This window comes from Colletes gigas, unplaced genomic scaffold, assembly GCF_013123115.1.
Source record: "Colletes gigas isolate AHSC1104 unplaced genomic scaffold, ASM1312311v1 Colletes_gigas_Sc00025, whole genome shotgun sequence".
In the NCBI taxonomy this organism is placed as follows: Eukaryota; Metazoa; Arthropoda; class Insecta; order Hymenoptera; family Colletidae; genus Colletes; species Colletes gigas.
The window spans coordinates 2,373,461-2,394,391 of record NW_025106654.1 but is presented as its reverse complement, the minus strand read 5'-3'; the positions used below and the strand labels follow the sequence as shown (position 1 = coordinate 2,394,391).

The 20,931-nt window shown below is 37.2% G+C and overlaps 3 protein-coding genes across 4 annotated transcripts; 2 read left to right on the top strand and 1 right to left on the bottom strand.

The window, feature by feature from the left end:
* Positions 1-9,909: 9,909 nt before the first annotated feature.
* Positions 9,910-12,689, top strand: LOC122401497 (ADP-ribosylation factor-like protein 1). The gene is made up of 5 exons (XM_043403665.1): positions 9,910-10,102; positions 10,247-10,346; positions 11,018-11,134; positions 11,294-11,405; positions 11,573-12,689. The coding sequence occupies exons 1-5, from the start codon at positions 10,099-10,101 to the stop codon at positions 11,780-11,782; spliced, it is 543 nt and encodes a 180-aa protein (XP_043259600.1). The 5' UTR covers positions 9,910-10,098; the 3' UTR covers positions 11,783-12,689.
* Positions 11,626-18,048, bottom strand: LOC122401496 (DNA polymerase delta catalytic subunit). 2 transcript variants are annotated; one of them, XR_006259443.1, is made up of 14 exons: positions 17,908-18,048; positions 17,491-17,593; positions 17,261-17,372; positions 17,003-17,175; positions 16,662-16,921; positions 16,357-16,583; positions 16,106-16,272; positions 15,773-16,018; positions 15,394-15,696; positions 14,727-15,197; positions 14,151-14,557; positions 13,342-13,995; positions 13,097-13,250; positions 11,626-11,764 (listed from the first exon to the last, which is right to left on the bottom strand). XR_006259443.1 is itself a non-coding variant. In XM_043403664.1 (14 exons), the coding sequence occupies exons 1-14, from the start codon at positions 17,958-17,960 to the stop codon at positions 11,737-11,739; spliced, it is 3,297 nt and encodes a 1,098-aa protein (XP_043259599.1). In that variant the 5' UTR covers positions 17,961-18,048; the 3' UTR covers positions 11,630-11,736. The 2 variants fall into 2 exon arrangements, 1 of the variants encoding a protein (XP_043259599.1); XM_043403664.1 differs by having other exon boundaries at positions 11,630-11,764; positions 13,158-13,250.
* A 436-nt stretch (positions 18,049-18,484) lies between these two features.
* LOC122401460 (guanine nucleotide-binding protein-like 1) lies at positions 18,485-20,546 on the top strand. The gene is made up of 5 exons (XM_043403601.1): positions 18,485-18,660; positions 18,739-19,001; positions 19,080-19,722; positions 19,800-20,222; positions 20,310-20,546. The coding sequence occupies exons 1-5, from the start codon at positions 18,567-18,569 to the stop codon at positions 20,537-20,539; spliced, it is 1,653 nt and encodes a 550-aa protein (XP_043259536.1). The 5' UTR covers positions 18,485-18,566; the 3' UTR covers positions 20,540-20,546.
* Positions 20,547-20,931: the final 385 nt, after the last annotated feature.

The window sequence follows — 20,931 nt, the reverse complement described above, 5'->3', positions numbered from 1 at the left end:
CCAAAAATGATTGTAATTGACCCCCGCAACCGAAAATAATTTTTCCAGGACGATTTGAAATTTTTTTTCTACGTCGAAAAATTTCACACCTTCTCGATTTTTTTTTTAGAAAATGGATAGGATTTCGGGTGTATGTATATTCACCAAAAATGATTGTATTTGACTCCCGCAACCGAAAATAATTTTTCCAGGACGATTTGAAATTTTGGAATTTAATTGTTAATAACTTTTTAACGAAACCTCCATCAACAAATTGGTATTCTTGAAACTTCGTCTTATTTTGGCCTCTAGAATCTCCCATTAAAATTTTTCCCAGGGTCAGAGGAGGTCAAGGGGTAATATTTAAGGGCCCACAGTACTACTATTGAGTTTTAAGGGGTCAAATAAATGGACAGTGTACAACCATGCTTCTTACACTCAAATATGCTCAAACGTGGTACTCTAGAATAAGGTGCACTATTATTAACATTTGATCCCCTATATTTCGGAAACTGTTCAATTTACGAGCTTGGGTCCATTGGAACTTTTCATCAAGACATAATGAACTACATCATATCAAAAGTTCAGCTAATTTAACCGGGGGTCATTTTCCATAAGATCTGTACGGGGGTCCTTTGTGATCCTTTGGAAATACAAGTTTTGCACTTGAAATTAACCCTTACGCGGATCGAATTGAATTTCTAATTTTTGAGTCGAATAACCCACTCTCGGGAACCGTTACCTTTTATTGGCTTTTTATGGGCTCTGTGGAAAGGCGAAGTTTGAGAAGCACTGGTTTAGACGATGAATGAAAGGAAATACAGAAAGAGTGAGAGTCGAAATTTGCACGCGCTCGTCTCTGTTCCCCGTTAAATCGAACGAATGTCTGAATTCGATTCAGGATGGTACAGAGTATTCGAACAAGAGCGACGGAACTTTGAATTTTTATAATCGCCGTATTTGTTGTTAACTCGTTCGAATCGCGCGACATTTATATTTAATAGTTTCTTTGCGAGTTATCGTGGAGAGATACGCGTACGTTCCGAGGATGTTTAGCGGGACTTGAAAAACATCGACGTTAAGAAAAGAGGGGGCCAGTCTACGGTCGATCCGATTAAGGATCATTAAAATTTACGATGTACGTAATTACCGCCGATTCGATTAACGATGTCGAACGAGCATATATTCGTAAGGTACACTTCCCTTTTGGCCCCCCTCCCCTCCCACCCTCGGGTGGCAACGTCATTTAGTTCCATCGACAACACTCTCGCGTTCCTCTGCCGGAGTCTCTGAAAAAAAAATCTGTTCGGCATACAAATAGGCACTGAAATTTAAGGGTTCGTGTAATAGGTCCACAAATTTCCGAAGTTCGTTCACCCCTGGTGTGTACACGCAACGTATTCGTACGCGAGGCAACGTACAGGCACCCCACGCTTCCTGGGGAAGAGTACCTCTCGGACTTGGCGTTTAGTTTGTTAGAAATGTTCAAAGTAAAATTGTTTCGAGACGAGGAATAAACAAACAACACAGGTTCTTCGTAGCAGTATACATTCGGAGTAGTAGTTTGAAACGATTATCCTCCGAACCTTTCGATGCTCTAATTGGCAACGTGGGTGGGGTGGTTCAATTTTCACGGTCGTTTCATAGAACAAACTGCAACCGACCGTACGGGGATCGAGGGGGGGTCGCTTTACAAATAACAACTTCCGACAAAATATCCCTCGATATTTATTAGCAGCCCGTGGCTAGCGATCGAACGAGTGAAAATTACACGTGACGGGGAATCTGAAAAGACGAATAGTCGCCGATAAGATCGTTACCCGACGCGTTATCGCGTTACACGGAACACCCCGTAATGGAGAATCTGTCCGTAATGGCACAGCCGGCCGGACAGTAATATCTAGTTTCGTGCACAGGGGTCAACGATTCCGCCCCGAGAGGGGCGAGGGGAATCCAGCCGGGGAAGTTTTTAATCGATCCTTATCCGGACTAGCGGATCACCGTGAACGCGACCATTAATCAGATCTTCGTTAAGATCGATATCGATTACACGACGCGCAAGGGAAGGCGGGGAATAAAAAAAAAAAAAGGAAAGATACTCACCGACGTGGCTTGGGCCGTAGTATCTCGTGACCGGAATCGGATATGCAGATACTCAGACTCAACGGTCCTCCGTAGGGTTCCGGGGGCGCCCCTGTTTGAACGGACTGCTGTTGGGGACTGGAGATGCCGCCAGGACCGGAAGTCCCGGTCAAAAACAGCGGCTGCTGACCGCAGCCGTCCATCGTTGGCCGCTCGACGTTCATTCCGTCGTCTCCCGTTGCTCGTTGCGCTGGAAGACCTGCAAGTTACCGAAATCGTACGCAATTGCCGCTATTTTTCGTAACAATTTAAAAAAAAATAATGATTACAGATAGCTCTCGTTCGCCTGACCGTTGCAACTTCGTTCGGCGCTGAGAAAACGCGGGTTAACGTAATGACATTCGTATTCTTATGAACGAAAAAGAAAGGAAAACTCCGATCTTCGCGTGGAGATTTAGCATTCCTTCGCGCGAGAAAAAATTCACGCGATTGGGAACAAAAATCATTCGGAGGAAAGTAATTACCGGCGAAAAACTTTCACGGTGACTCGAAGGTCATTAACGAGAGGCCGGATCATTCTGAGAAAATAATTAGCGGCGAGATAGCATCGCGACGAGGTGGAAAAAAGAAACAATTACTCGTCTATTGTCGCACGGATAGTGTTAATTATCGTTCGAAACGCGGTGTACGTGTTAATAAGCGATTTCGAAAATAACTTTCGCGAAAATTCGCCCGAACTTAGTTCGATGGAAAACAAGACCGTACGCAGGCTATTGTATTTAAATAACGGTGACTCCTTTGGATAAAAAAAACATTTACGGAGTATCATGTTTGACCTCGTATATCGACACGTTAATACCAGGGTATCTTGCCCGTTAAGAAATTCATTGCGCAATTTCGTTCGTAGACGGTATCGTATAAAAATGGCTCGATGTTTTTTTGCACGCCCGCTGCATGTATACCGTAATTATAACCTGGATGAATTCGTGGATTAAAAAACTATAAACAGCTCGTAACGGTATTTCAGCGTGTAACAGGTCGGCGAAGAGCAGCTGTGAAATATCATTATCGCAACGATTCGATGTAGGAACGTGATAACCGTGCGTCGATACACCGTACGCCCACGCAATCGAATAAAAAATGTAATTCGTATGATTGACTAAACGAGCTACGAGTTCTCTTCCCCCCGTGGCTCGGTACGTTGAATTATGAGTTCGATCATGCGGGGAGAATCGCCATTCTTCAGAGGGTTAATTGAAATGCACTACCAATCGCTACTGTTCGTTTACGGGACCATTCCACGCCACCTTCTATAGGGGCTACAAATCGTTATGATAGCTATTTTTCGTCAATACGTTTGTAATTGATCAAAGTAATCGGTTTCTAATATTTTGTAATCGTCGATCGCTCTCGACTGCAATTGTAGCCGAATACCTCCTTAAAGAAGCATAAAATTGTCCTCGCATGAGCAGCGGGTTATCTGTTGTCAGAGGCGCTTAGAACAATACAAAGTATGTATTTATTATCACCGATACAAAGGTTATCGGAACCTATTGAACCCAAAGTTCTGTAACTGTTTCGAGCCTGATATTTTTCATTCGTAAAATAATCGGCTCCGCAAACTTTGTAGGAGCCAACGTAACATGCTGCTCCTTTTGACGGGCCCTTGTATGCAATTACTCCGGTTGGCAGCCAAAATGCTTCCTTAAGCGTGCATATCAAGAACAGCTTCGTCTCCTCCTCCCCCACCCCCCCTCTCACGCCCTCCCGTCACCCGTTTCTTCATAAAGTGAAAGCACGCGTGCAATGTTGGCTGCCCTTTCGTAGAATTTTCATCCACGAGATGTTCGCGGAATGCCGACATTCTTAAGGATCCTCCCAAGTGTTTTTTTACCGTTCGAGTGTTTTTACGAGGAAATAACTGTTTTCGACCCTCATTCTTTCACAGCTTACAAAAACAAAAAAGAAACAAAAAAATCCCGTCGGTTCAACGACTGCCACGTTTCGTACGATCTTAGAAGTGTAGCGGAATCTGGAATACAAATTTATCGAAGATGACAACAAATAAATTATCATTTTTTTATATATATATATGTATATATATATATATAAAAAAAAAAATAACCGGTACAACGACTTTTTATTTTGCACTACATCGTGCGGATCGTTTTCTCCGTGTATTCGGTTCTGCTCTACATCCAATCCACTCGTTATCGTTCTTCCTTTGCACTCTGTTATCTACATCTATTTTTCCTGACGCCTTCGTTAAACCTGCGATACGTATTTCCTGTTATTTTGTTCTGCAGACTGAAGTGCGGTATAATATTATTATCAGGAATTTACTTGAAAAAATCTTTCATTCATATTCCTATCACTTTCTATGTCAATAATTTTGTGACTCAAATAATGATGAAACACTAACAGGACATGACGGTAAAATTGTACAGCTCGTCGCGTGGATATAAATAGATCTTTAAAGGGGCAGGATAAAGTAAAAATCGTAAAGCTGCTGCTGCAACCCTACCGCGAGCAAATATTTAATTTTTCGCCACTCCGTATTGCTACTGCACAGTATACATATCCTTGACTCACTTCGCTCGACGATCGTTAAGCTTCATCGACTGGGGTAAGCTCGAACGCGTGGACGTGTACTGGTTTAAGTAAGAATTATAATATAGCCATTACTAAGTCGAAGTTAGTAGCCGTGTAAACGCATTTCTCGACGTGGCTGGTCTATGGAATGCCGGGTAAATAGATCTCGCGCGCGGGGATACGCACGATGTGTGGCACGCGTGCGCGTCGACAGTGAAAATAATAACACGAAGAAGGCCGTGCGCGTGATTTAACGCGGCCCAGAAGAAAATTCGTGTCCGAAGGGAGGGCCACGTGGGCGTAAACAAAAGTACGAATTCTGCCCGAGGCACGGAATGTGCTGGACGCAGCGCTGGGTACTTGTACGTATACCAGTCAACCCGTACGGCATTGAGTGTCCGTACATACGGCGTGGCATGGCATGGCGTACGGTCATACGTCCGCCCCGCTGCCGCCGCATTCCAGCGGCTGCCCAAACCGAAACCTATATCGCGTACACCCATCTCGCTTCGCCCTCCTCTCCTTTCTACCGCTCTCTCTTTCCCTCCGGTGTCCTACTCTTTACCCCCACCCTCGACCTCTTTCTACCCCCCACCAACGCTCCACTCATACGAACGCTCGCAGCGCGCGATCCTCTTCGCCGAGAGAAACGCGACTTTACGTTGTGTCTCCTTTTCTACCACGCGCGCTCTCTCTCTCTCTCTCGCAGGCTTGTACCATCAGCGACATTTGCCATGAACTTATACAGACGTGGACAAATCGGACGCCGGACAAAACTCTTATCTACAGCATGGGAAATACACGAATATATGTACACTCGTATACGACAGAATTCGAACGTTTACATTTATAACATGTACCTGAAGTGGCTCGCAAAAGTATTTGATACTCCGACGAGTAAGGTTTCCCGATGATCGCGCAATGTAAACAAACATTGTTTAGTTTCATCATTAATAATAGAATTGTTCGTTGTATGGGATCAAAGCTTGCTCAACCGTGCTACGGTACAAACCAGTTGCTCCATGATCTCGTAACAAATTTCTCAATCGATCGTGATGTGCGGTCAACTATTTGGCAATCGATCAACCGACGGAACGCCTGGACAAAGATGGGCAAAACTTTATTCGAATACATAATAGGGAACTATTAAAATCAACTTACATCAATTTGTTCGTTAAATTTACTTGACCATCGTACAGTTTCTATTTGTTATTCGAAATTTTCGTCCAATCGGTGAGAACATCGCTCAGTGTTATTTTATTACGTTCAAATTTTCTATTCCCGGTTGTTACCGATCGAACACTTTTTTCTTATGTAAATTTGGAATTGTTGCTATCTCACAGTCATTTGATATCTTACCATTGCCAGTCACCAAAAAAAATTTGCCCTTTGTACACATTTTGTCTCTTCTTCCCGCAGGTTACCGCGTAACCTCGATGACCTTTCATAGAACCGAATCTCCCCATTTGTCATTATTGCTTTATACGTGTCCCCCTCCCCGTTCGCTTGCAACTCTGTCCTATCGATGCATTCCTTCATCGCGTACCTTACCGGCGGTCGTTCGTAACAGTTCGTCTCGTGACTATTTTCCCCGATGTTAGTAGGATGCACGTAAACGGTCTCCCTAGGGGCCGTAGATCAATACGATTTATGGGATCGTTATCGATCGGGGGATCGTGGACGCGGTCCCTGCAAGTAGATGGTCGACGATTTAATAAGTTGCACAGTAGAGGGATTTGTATGACGCGGCTCTTACAGTTTATGACGGCAGGTACTGTGTTTACGGTTACTCGAAGAATCTGTGTGAATATGATTACCCTTTTCTATCTTCGAATCGAGTCTGTTATACGACAACTGCTACTAAAACTGTTAACGTTCTCAAACATATCAAAATCTTCAAGACTTTCAAGGGTTCTAAGCTTCGAATACATTTAAATTGATTCGACTTTTTCGCTATACACATAGTGCTTAAAATTCCATGATGACAAACACCCCATTGCGGGTCGCAAGAAATATCGTTATCGGTTGGAATTTATGCTTCTTATCGACAAATGCGCCTGATATTTCTACGAACGTTGATTCCAGCGGAACTAGTATCCTCGGCTATTTATCATCCGTTAGATGGGGACATTTGATGCGGGCCTGTATCAATGTCTCCGCGTACATCACTGAACGGGCGAAAGTCCGAGGAAGAATCACGATCTATCGAACGAGGGGTCTCGCGAGTGTACAGCCTACGCGGCAACCGGTTAGCTGTAAATCCTTTCAGAGACCCAAATCGTTCTTTCTCAAAGGTTTATGTAGTACGTTATGATCTCCCGACGAATCGAAGACGGTGGTTCTCTTTCGACAAAAGAGAGACTGGACGTCGATGGTATTCGTTGCCTCGGGCATACCGAGAACTTATCCAGTGCAGTCGAGAAAAAAATTTGATTTTCGAGAAAACCGGTTTCCGTAGGTTATTAGAAGCTAGAGTGCGCAAACTTTCTCAACGTACCAGTTTACCAAGCTTTTTAGACTTCTCATAATAAGCATGACGATCGTAGTCGAATGCTTTCACGTTCCATTTTGATCGTTACGAACAATTCCCTAAGCTAAACGAAAATACGGTGATATTTAGTTTGCATTTAATTTTAGTTTGCTTGTCTACGTGCGCAACTTACCGAAGTTCCTTCAACGCGTTGGTGGGGACAAACATATGTACGTCTTCGGCATGACGGGAGCTCGAAGAGCACTCGATGAAAATTTTCACAGAAATTTCACTCTCTCGTATCAGTGTTCACGTTGTATTTGCATTTTCGGTTCTCGTCGTTGTTTCGAGGGACACGTGAAAGGTACGATATGCTCTGCGAAAGAATACATAACCGCACTGTGAAATAGACACCACGATGTCTCGCGAAAACAGTAAACACACGCGAACGTTTTAAACGATGGCACCGCGAACGACGATTGTTCACATAAATACGTAATGTATCGCGATTCGACGATAACCGTGCCGCGATAGCGAGATCAACAACTGATTCGCCTTCTTTTAGAACTTTACAACCGATATCGTCCGTGGCATTGCAAGGCAAATCGTACGAACGCACGTCTAACCGAGTCGCCGCTTTTCGGCAGCTGTCAATTACTAGCAACACAGGCGCCGCGTTTGTGCAGCATCCCAGCAGAACCACTTTCGGTCCAGGCTACAAAAAAAAAAAAAAAAAAAAAACGAACCTGTTGCGCGAGAGAAGAACGTAGAAGACAATATCTCTGCCATCTGTTAGCGGTTGTGACGAACAGCCGTAACGTCGCGACAATTACCAACGGCGTACATACGATTTCGCTCACTGAACAAAACGTACAAAATAAAAGGAACATCCTGCATATGCATTTATGTTTATGTATATTCTTGTTTCGCCACTGCTGTCTTAAATTAATGATGATATATAGTAGTGACATATCACCACAGACGAGATATATGAATAGACCTTTCACCACAGACGAGGTATATATCTTATGGACTTTCGCGGCCGAATCTGACTGCTATACCGACCTGAAAATTCGGAGGTGATTTTAGCGGCCTCTTCTCATGGATGGCGGTCAGTTGAGAAACTAGGCACTGAATTAGTAATGATGGGCAGCCAGCTGTAGTGTGTGCGTAAGTACATGTGAGTTGACTATGGGGGGAATTGAAAAAGACAGTGCAGTATTATCAGATGGCAGACCCGTGCCCAAAGGGAACTGCCCCTCCACTTACACACACTAATGCCAACCACCTTGTATATGAGTTCTGACGTTTCGTATAGCTTCGTGGATTCGAGAAAGGCGGCGAATGTGAGTCTATCCTTCTTGCTCTCAACACAGCTGAAATTCGATCTCGCATAATCTCGAGCCGAGATTCTCGACTGCCCAGGCATTTTTGATTTTCCGACCTATGTAGGCGTATACAATGTATAAGCAAAATACCATAATGAAAAAAAAAATGACAAAAATTTGTTTTTACGGAAATACACGTTTTAGGACCCCCTGATCATATTTTAACTATTAAAAAAAAGACATTTTTTTACTATGCTTATGGCGTGCGTTCATATATTTATACTATTAATACGATTGAGTCTGAACAACCAAATGAATTTCAATATAATTTTTAATTTTTAAATCTGAAAAAATTTGAGAATACTGTCCTGAGAAATGTAAGCGACGTCAGCGATGCAAAAGCAAGTATCAGCCTGTTCTCGTCTCTTCCGAAATTCTACGAGCTCACGTACACGCAATTGGGCATAGTGTGCGAAAGTGAGGAATGAGGAGTTTCTGGGGCCCCGATGCGCAGTCTGATTAAACTGATTTCGAGCCGCAAATACGTTTCTGCCGAGTTATTTTTTTAATAAATGATGTATTACAATTTAAAATAAAAAATAGACGATTTGCGGTGTACGTATCAATGAAATACATCCTTAGGTATTTTAATAATCTTGAAATTTTTAAATAATCTTAATCGATTGATTACTGCAATGAAATGAATCGATTAATGTCCAATGATGAACCGTACAGCTTTCATTCCGTTAAAAAATAATAAAATTTCTGTAATTTCATTTTCTGTCTCACTTCCTCTTGTGTTCATTTCTAAATCTGTTGGTAACGTTGCGTGTGACACGGAAATGGTAATGGGGTCCCGGGACCCCAGAAACTCGGGCCGAAAAATTACATTAGGTGAAAGGTCTACTCGTATACCTCGTCTGTGATTATACATTCTCTTATATCTACAATTATGACTACATATTCCCAAGCGCACATTACGCGAGCAATAGATGCACAGTCATTCAAATATCTGAATTAATAAACCTTGAGGTAACAAACGTCAATTTCACGTACCTTTCCTGCTGGATACATCAATTCGGTAAAAAGAAACATTGTTCAAATATGAAAATCATATTTGTATGCATCACGACTCATAATTATATCTATAGTGGATTGGACGTATAGCAGACGAAATTTCTATAAGAACACCATGATTTACTATTTATTGCCAAAGATTATTATTTCTTAGCATTATATTTTTTAATATTATTATCAAAATTTTTACCATTTTTATTCAGAATAGTAGCATTCTTCTGACACATTTCGTTCTAATGTACATTAAAGAAAAGAAAAAGATCGAGAACTTTAGAAAGAAATAGGAAAGACGATAGAAGAAATTTATTTAAAAAAAAAAACCATATTGTGAGAAAATTTTTCTGTACATAGTAATTTGCACGCTAAGTTGGTATATCGAAAATGTAAGGAATAGCAACGAACTTCACGCGAGTGGAGTAACGATACAAGTCAGCAAGTGCTCGAGAGGACCGTATCCGTGGAGAGATAAACGGGTGTGCGCCCCGGTTACTTTGTGAATAAGTGTGGTTATTATATTTGACAATAAACTTTAATTCATACTATATGAATTGGAAATAACACGTTATCGATATGGGTAAGTCATACGATACATTTTTACGGATGTATGTTCCTGAAATCATCGAATCTATACAGTGAATACAAATGCTGGCTTAATCGGTGGACAACTCGTCGAATTTTCCAACATTTGTACACAATTTTGACGCTTTAATCTTTCCAGGAGGATTACTCAGTTACTTTCGTAATTTGCTTGGGAGTCGGGAAATGCGAATTTTAATTCTGGGCCTGGATGGAGCCGGGAAAACTACGATTTTGTACAGGTTTGGTGCACATTGACAAGCTTGTTAAGTTTCACTTGACAGTTTACGTTTTACTCGCCTGTATACACACTACAAAGTTAACGCTATATCGTAATTTATTGCTTGCAGTTGAATAATTTTAATATTTTGACACTTTGTAATTATAACTTTATAATTTTTTTTACGAAGATAGAAAAAATAATTGAGGTATATTGCATTAAAGTAATGAATCTAAGGCAACCACTTGTACATACTAGCACTGGTTCACGGATACGCGCAACCAAACCAAAATCAGTTGTAACTTGACATTGAGAATTTTAGCGATCTTATGTCAAGAATTCTTTTTGTACACATTTTACATGAATGTTTATTAATTTTTCATAGTACGATACGGAATGTATAATGGAACAAGAAGTTCCAGGTAGTTTTATTGCATTTTTGGTTTCTTGTGTAAACTTTGGTTTGTCCTAGATTATGTCTGAATAATGTTGTTGACTTCACTGTTGCTTTTCATTTTATAATATTACTAAGAATTTATGATTTATGTTGTAAAAATCATTCAATTAAAAGAAAGAAATTTTATACTTTCGTTAACTAGACTCAATGATTGTTGTTTTTGGATAAAAAAAAAATTGACTTTTTACATTTTTTGTAAGAATTTCACATAGTTGACGAATATTGCACATTCTTAGATTGCAGGTGGGTGAAGTTGTTACAACAATACCTACTATAGGATTCAATGTAGAGCAAGTTACGTATAAAAATTTGAAGTTTCAAGTGTGGGATCTGGGTGGTCAAACTAGTATACGGTATGTTGAATGTATCAGATCTAATAAATGAAAAAATATATTATTCTGGTTTGTTTGTTTCAATTTTTAGGAATGACGCGACGCGCGTGAATGTTATTTTTCCAATGTGTATGCGTAATATCTTGATTATATGTGTATGTACATTCTTTTTATTTACAGACCGTATTGGAGGTGTTATTATTCAAACACAGATGCAATAATTTACGTTGTGGATTCAGCAGACAAAGATAGGATAGGCATATCAAAAGATGAATTAATTTACATGTTGAGGGTAAGTGTTATCATGTATAATAGGGACTCACAAACTTACAAAGAATAACACACCAAGATGTGACATATCTATTTTTATCAAAATTTTTTATATAAACAGCACATCAAAAGTCATTATACAAATACATATACATATATGTATATATATATATATTTGTACATTTTTAGGAAGAGGAATTACAAGGTGCAATCTTGGTAGTCTTAGCGAACAAACAAGATATGGCAGGTTGTTTAAGCGTCGCGGAGGTACATCAGGCACTCGGATTGGATGCCCTCAAAAACAGAACGTTTCAAATATTTAAAACGTCCGCGACGAAAGACGAAGGACTCGATCAGGCGATGGATTGGCTGTCCAACGCGCTGCAAAGTAGAAAATGATTAACATTATTGAACAATCTTTTTTACCCGAGCCTTACTGAGAAGACTAGTCACACGACTGTCACTTTGAATCACCCATGCTGAGCTGGGTGCATCATTACGTTTATTTATTATAATTATATTTTAAATAGCCTTACAAGTTCCATCATGAATCTAAGCTAAAATTTATCATACATTTCGTAATGTGAAGCACGGAATAAAGGCGAACCAAAAATTTTATCTTTCTACGTAACTTAAAATGAAAATAAAAATAGAAAATCTTTTAATGTAAGTATTTTTTTGCACATCGATATCTGGCATTTTATCGTTACCACAATACTGTTTCTTTTTTTTTTCTTCATTATTTTAATGATGTATTGACTTTTGTCACTCGTGAAGCAATACAACGTAAAAATTTTTTAAATGAATTTTATAAGAAAAATACAAGTTTATTCTTGTAATTGGCGATAAAACTTATAGTGTATATTAAATATAAATACATCACGGTTTCCTACTTCATTATTCATAGACATTGCAGTAAAATTAAAAATCGTTTAACGTGTCAACATTTTGACACTGTGTGTGAATAATTATGTACATATGCGTAACTGGTTTAATTTCATTCATATAATGTAAGAGACACTGAAATGTAAAAAGTTCTTTTCTACAAAAGAAAGAAAATGTGTGAACGCAAACGGATTTTATTTACGATCGAAGCACAATATCTTGAATACTGAAAAACTTGTTACATGGAATTGCAGAAAAAAATCTTATACTGCCGTAAAAAGACGAGATTTGTATTCTAAGTGATGTTAATTTGAAAACAGCTAAAAAAAGAAAAGAGAAACGAAATGTACATTGATAGTTTTCGTTTAAAAGTAAATTATTTGATTTTTAACTGTTTCAGTTCATATACCAAATAATAATAAATAATATTTAAGCACGTTGATCAAACGCATTTACTGAGCAGTGTATTGAAATTTGATAATTAATTTATGTATTTAAAAATAAATATAGACATTATTTCATAATAAATATTTTAAGAATCAATTTCATTTTGACCAGTCATTTAAATTATCTGAACAAAAATAATAAATAAATAAATATATGATTTTAATTTTTTGACATTGACGTTTTCATGTAGATTAAAATATTTTTCCATTTATTTTAATTTAATATTACTTATTTTTGTGGTATAACGTTAACAATTTGCTATTGTCAAGTTAAACCAATTTGACATACTAAAAGTAGCAACATGTACCTTCAAACATGGGATGAGAAAGTACGATAGCATTAAAAAAAACTATAAATTTATTTAAATTAACAATAACTTACGTATTCGTTAATAATTATATTATACACATTCAACTAACATGTCTCAATGTTTGAATTTTACCATTCTGGAATACCAAATCTCTCAATACGTTTCATTTGAGTGTCTAATTCCATCTGCACCTTCTTTCTCATATAGAATATTGGGCAATCACGACTAAAAGAAGAAAAAGCGGTTATAGATCAAATCTGTTACTGGAATTTTAATTTATTGGAGAGTAATAATTTAAAAATATTGTAAAACAAACTTCGTGCAAATCACTTCTTGATGAAGGCTTCCTTGACATCTCTGACATTCTGTCCATAACCTGCAAAATTTTTCTTCCAACTTTCTACCGGCATATAATTCAGTCTGGAAAAATTCTGCCTCCTTTGGTTCGCAGTATTTACACAGAGCCACCTTCTCTCTATCCGGTGTCAATACAGCTTTACAGCCTAAACACACTTCCTTCTTACGCGTAAAGGCAGAAAGAGCACTGACTTTGGACGTAACGACGGATTTCGTGCGTGTATGATCCCCTTTCAGCAGAAGCGATTCCGCTTTATCGCCAAGAATTGGTTCGAAAATACGCACAAGAGGCTTGGACAATTGATTTTCTAAATAATAATTCGTGTCTATAGGAATATTATTCTCTAACACATAAATTGGATCCTCCGCTTTTTGATAAGCTGGCGTTCCCTTCGTAGCTCTTATGAAAACATATGGTACTCGGTCCCCGAGTTTTGGTGCAACTCCAGCGTCACGTTTTTTTAGTTTCGCCGCTAATTCAACATGCGCTTGTTTTGCTGCATAATCAGTCTTAGTCAATTCCTTTGTAATCACCAACTGAGAAATATCAATACGATTACATAAAAGATCGCTTATAATTTGTTTCGCATAATTTACGGCATCATTAGGATTCCTATTACAAAAAAAAAAATTAATTTAATCACTTTTCACCTGCTAGGTGCAGGTATTACGACCGACAGTAAAAATTAGTCGCATGGTGATTTTAGAATTACTACTAACTAAAATTATAATAGTATTACCATATGTACGATTTAATATTCACGTTACCTGTCGATGAGTAGCTTTTGTAAACAAGTATTCATCATATTTGCTACCAAAGGACAGTTGTCTCTTCGTACGGTTTCAAGACCTTTGCAATCCATTTTATCGTACTGCTCGGGACGCGTAAAGTACAAACCAGCGTATCGTTTTTTGTTAATTAATAAATACGGGAAATACACTTTCTCAAATTCTAGTTTTATAGGCTTGACAAACTTTGACGTTACATATTCTGCAGCTTCCCTCCCAAGTTCCATTGCTTCCTCGATTGTCTTAACACCGAATTTAACCATAACGGAATCTGTGTCTCCGTATATAACCACGGCATCGTTTTTGTATCCGTTTGAAACACAATACTGTTCTTCTACTTCATGTTTCGTTCGTTCTATCATGGTGCGTCCATATGCAGTTACACTCTGTTGCAATATGCTTATAAAAGAATATACTTCAACAATAAGATAAATTTATATAGAAAGTGTTTGCTTTAGCGCGAATATATCGAATAATCGAATTACATTTTGCCTAACTTTGTATTCCAAATGCTTGTGTTAAAGAAAACGCTTTATCTATGTTATAGAATCTTACCGCCGATATGTCCAAGCACGGTAATTTCCCCATTTGCGCACCAGTGAAACCATACACAGAATTGGCCGATACTTTTAAAGCATATTGTCTACCATCCAAAACTTTTTGCTTCAATGGGTCAGTCTCTTTCTTCAATTCAGCCTTTGCTATTTTCCTAGCCGATAGAAGATTCTCTAAGATTTCAGGAAGAATTCCTTTTCTAAGATTAGCTTTGACGAATAGAAAGTTATTCGGAGTTCTAGTTGTATCGTCGTCATCGATATGACATTTAACTTTTTTCTCACGATTCAATAGTGTTGTATAACATAAATTGTGTGCCATAATAATACTGGGATATAAGGAACTGAAATCCAAAGTAGCAATTGGATCACTATAATATCCACGTTTTGGTTCTATAACCGTTGCGCCTTCGAATTGTTCGTCGCTAGCTTGGCTATGATGTACTGGCATCAAGTAATCTTTCTCTCGAGTCTGAAATAATATATTTGTAATACTGTTTGATAATTTACGTTGGTAACTACAGTAGTTACCGCTCGGGACCGACCGCGGACACTTAAGTGGGCATGGTTACTTCTCAGAATTCGATTGAGACAAGGAAAGAGGGCGAGGAAACGTGCGGACACTTAAGTGGGCACCACCGTATCAAAAGATGGTTATTAAGACCTGCCTTTCTCAAAAGCTGTGAAATAACTTTTATCTGTTGTCCTCGAGTTAATAAACTGTAAATAGAAACTCCAGTAACTCTTGCCATTTCCATGTAAATGATAATACACATTAATTTATCCAGCAATCTGAGCGGTAAATATGCATCCTTCAAACAATAAACAGCAAGTCTTCGACGCGTCTGTGCGTCACCATTTTGTAAATCTGTAATAATACTGTGGTGAACGTCTTCTTTCTGTTCTTGCAAAAAGTGGTAAGAGACAGCGTTCAAAGTGTAAGACCTCAATTTGTAATCTCTGACCAAAACCTAAATATAAAAATAATTTTAGTTTATTTCTGTGTGCAGTAGTATCCGAAATAGGATTAAACACAATTGCATTTACCAATAATAGATCGAATGAAACTCTTCCTTCAAAATTGACAAATTTATTCTCGCGTCGTCCCATCTGCTTGCTCTGAAGTACTTGAGTTTTAATCACAGATTTGATATTCTTTATTCGACCAAGGTATTCAAAGTTCTTTACGTTAAGATGCTTTGCTCGATTAATTAAATAAGGAAAGTCGAAATTATTTATGTTATATCCTGTAAAAATATCAGGATCTGACTGTCTGACGAAGTCAGCCCATTTCTAAAGAAAATAAAATAAAATTTACAGATACTGATTTAGTTTGAAAACAATCGATGGGACAATGAAACTTTAAAAATGCGTTTATACCTCTAACATTACGCTTTCTTTGTCAGAACTTATAACTTGACAACCAATGATAGGCGCACATGTATTAAGTGTGAAAATGTTCCGTAAAAATGGTTCCGATTCACCTTGTCTTATTACCATGTTAGCAATTTGTATAACAGGGTCGTGATTCGGTTCAGGAAAAATACCTGTTTGTAAATGAAGTTTATACTAGAAGTCTCGAACCCTTTTTTTCAACACCCTATATCTATGGAAAATAAATGAGCTTATACCTTTGCGTCCAGCGCACTCAATATCGAAACTAAGTATTCTAAATGGTGCAAGTTTCGACCATTCTCCTTCTGGTGGATGACTAATAAAACCATCCCATGCAACATCTACTTCCAATTGACATCTTGTAGTCAATGGTAACATGTGGCCGTACTGGCGGCGTAATTTCCAAGTTTTCGCTGGCAATTCAATCCACGAACATCCAACAACTGATCTGTCGACCATAAACCTTAAAACGAAGACAACAATGCATTGAAAAGAAAAAAACTGGAAACAGTAAAACCATATTTAGATGTATTTTACGCACCTAATATCAAAATCAATATTGCTTTCAAAAGCCTTGTACTGGTGATTAAAAGTAGGAAAAATGATTTCGTTCTCGAGTAATCTCTTGCATGCGGCAATCAATCTCGGCACTGCTACTGTGATTTTTAGAAACAGTGATTTTTCACTCCCTGTATATCCATACATGTTCTGTTTGTATACTCTTTCAATGGCTAAAACAGCTTCCTGAATATTATGTGGATTCGACCTCATATCTTTCAAAATAGCTTTATCCAGAGCATCCTAAATAATATGTAGATATAAGATGAGTAATTAATAAAATGCTCGAATTAAACAATACAAAATGATTTTAATGATGTGTACCTTAAATGGCTTGCAATGATGATCCATAAATTTAGGTGGTGCTAAAACATACAAATAGGGAGAAAACCCATGGATGTGGCAACAAACAGAGTTTCCCTGCTCTGTAACACCATACATTCTCATTATTGGTACAGGAGCTATTTTACTGCCCGGCATTCCAGGTAAGGGTACACCTTCATAAACAATTTCATAGAAACATGAGAAATCAGAAATTCTTCTCTTTTTAGTTCATTTCTTTTTGTAATAGTATTAATTTACCTAAATAATGGTCAATTTCTATTTGTTGAAAAATTAAGACATCTACGTTTGGATTTAATTGTGATGGTGGAGGTCTATTCCACTTTGAAAATGTATTTTCTTGTTCAGGACCCTGTTAAAAATAACTTTACATTACTAATTACAATTAACACTGTGATTCAGTTTTTGGTAAACCTTTTTGTCATAAAAGAATATGTATTAAGCTATAATTTTATTTTATTCTTATATACCTCCTCATTAGTTTGGTATACATCTCCCACATCATCATCCACTTCATCCATATTAGCCAATTCAGCTTCAAACGAACCAGGATAATTGTCCTCATCTTCATCTCTATTTACAATTAAAAATTAAAGTGAAAATATAACTACTGATTTAATAGCAAATCGATAAATGTTCATTTTTAAAAACGAACGTTAAACAAAGAATTAAAAGAACACTGTTAAAATCATTAACGTTATTTTTATTTTGACGACATACGAGAAACGAAAATTATTTCGACAACATATTTAAAATATCTAGATTCAGTTTACGTCACTAAAATATTTGTCGTAACAGTTATTGAAAGAAAATATAATTAAAAATGCACACAACGTACATGAAATAAGGTTAAAATAAAATTCTCAACAAATATTCCAAAATATTACCGGTATTTGGCCTTTTTTGCAGCAGAAGGTGTTGTAAAGGGTTTCTTGTTCATCTTGCCTTGTTAAATTCTACGTAATATGTACGAAAAACACGAATAATTACACTACATCAACATTGCACATCAAATGCAAAAGGCGCGAAATAGGTTTCACTGCGTGCTCGCCGGAACACGAAAGTCGAAAGTGCCTCTGAATATTCCCTAACTTGGTGTGTACTGACCTCCCTAGGCAGTTACTACATGTTCCCTACAGTGTCAAAAGGTAGGGTTCAAAAGTATCGATACTCGTTTCATAACTTTTGAAATGTTCGATATCCATTTAACATCTCATCAAAACGATAATATATTTAAAAAATTATTAAAATAATAAAAGAAATGGGAGCGACTGGTGATGCTGAGTCCTTAATCCCATTAGTGGCGTGTTCTCAACGTTCTTTTTCGAATCTAGAGATTTCCTTGCCTTCCTAAATTTTTCCTAGCTGAAACGAACACCAGCGCCTCTTTTTCTTATAGAGCTGTCAAGTGTCACATGTCACACGTGTTGACGGTTACGTCAACACGTTAGTATAAATGTTATCAACGCGAAGATGCGCAATGGAAGGTGTTTAATCCATTAATGAACGATTTTATTAAAATTCTGAGATTAATATAGAGGAAAAAATGCCGCACGGGACGAGGAAAAAACCGTTTAGTGGTAAAGCAAAGAAACAGCAAATGAAAATTAAAAAGCAACGACTAAATCCAACTTTATCTGGTATCTATAATACAGTGACAAGTGAAAAATTTCATACAATAAATTTCGTAATAATTGATTTTATGTTGTAACCCATAGGTGGAAATCATAGCAAAAATGATATTGATGACTATACATCCATTGGTCGCAATAAATATGCTTTAAAGTTCTATGCAGAAAGTAAGAAAGAACTAATGGAACGAAGAGAAGAAGCTAGGAAAGCTATTTCACCTTTATCTTACAAAGACCAAGAAGTTGCAGAGGATTATTTTCCACCATTAATTGATATGCCCAAAAGACCACCATGGAATATCAATATGTCAAAAAAAGAATTAGAATTACAAGAGCAAAAGTACTTTGAAGTAAGCAATTGTATATATTTCAATTTTAATTTATTTTTGTGTAGCTTCAGAATCAATCAATTAACTTATTATCTTTAGGAATATCAAAATATAAGAAGAATAAGCAATATTAGCCACTTTGAATTAAATTTAGAAACATGGAGGCAGCTATGGAGAGTTCTTGAAAAGTCTGATATATTGTTATTTATTGTTGATATCAGATACCCTGTCTTAATGTTTCCCCCATATCTGTACCATTATGTAACAAACGAGCTAAAGAAAGACATGATTTTAGTACTGAACAAAGTTGATTTTGCTTCTCCAGGCATAGTAGTAGCATGGAAAGAATATTTTCATGAGACATATCCTAAATTACACATTTTACTGTTTACATCGTATCCTACTTACAATTTGCATGGTAATACAGAAAAAACACAAGGACTACAAAAAAGACGTATAAGGGGAAAATTAAAAATGGCTGCAGAAGGAGCTCAAAAACTATTGGATATTTGTAAAGAAATTGTAAAAGATAAAGTAGATTTGACTTCTTGGCATGAAAAAATTCAAAATGAAATGCAAATGGAATATAATCTAGATGACATTGATCATAAAGACAGTGTTACTGTTACTAAAGAAGACACAAGTTATTACGAGCACGAGCAATATAAAAATGGAGTATTGACTATTGGTTGTATTGGAACTCCAAATGTTGGAAAGTCATCTTTGATGAATGCATTGATGGGTGAATATTAATGTTTTCATGTAATGTATTTGAAAATCATGAACAAGATGGTGTGTAAATTTTTACACTTATTACAGGGAAGAAAGTTGTGAGCGTATCACGCACACCTGGACATACTAAATATTTTCAAACTATTTTTCTTACAAAAAATGTTTGTCTTTGCGACTGTCCAGGATTGGTGTTTCCATCAACAGTTCCGAAAGAGTTACAAATTTTGATGGGTTCTTTTCCAATAGCTCAAGTTAGGGATCCATGTTCAACAGTTAAATTTTTAGCTGAAAGAGTAGATTTAACAAAGTTATTAAGACTTGAACATCCAGATAAAGACGATACATGGTCCGCTATGGACATTTGCGAGGCTTGGGCTATAAAACGAAGTTTTCTAACTGCGCGGACCGGTAGACCCGATACGTACAGAGCGGCTAATTCATTGTTAAGAATGGCGCTTGGGGGAGCAATTTCTATATTCGTTTATCCATTAAATTGGAGCGTTAATCAAGGTAATATTCAGTGTATAGCATTAAAAATAATTTTCAAGTTATTTGACATTTCACATTCACATTTTAATAATAAATACATACTTATAGAAAAGTGGGAGAACCATCCAGAAGTTGAATTAGTAAGATGGATTCAAGGTAAAAATAGAACAGAAGATACAGACAAGGATTCAGAAACTGAAAAATGTTCAACAGAAGAAGATGAAGAAGAAGAGGAGGAGGAGGAAGAAGAAGAATCTAATTCCGATAATACATCGAGCGACGAATCAAAGATACGACACGTGGTTAATAAATTTGAAGTATTATCTGCAGACTTATGAAAAAATTAACAGTTTATTCGTAATATTTTTATTAATTTCTAATTACATATTATTTATATTAAGCTACTTATTTACAACGAAGTAGGCTACAATATTTGTAAAGAAATATCCCATGAAAATTGTATATGTATATTACATATTATTGTTCTGCGTCTAATGATTCTTAACTATGTGTTATGTACTACTATTTATATACACTTTAAATTTTGCTACCATATTGTTGGTCCACTATACAGCAATAATTTAATAAGGGTAACAGTCGTCTAAAGTTGAAATACTTTTCTTCTCTCTATCAAAAATCACTTAGAAAAAGAAAAAAATATTCAAGACATTTAAAGTTCTATAGTTACTAGATTTAAATTTTAAGGCCTATGGAATTTGTACGATGAGGC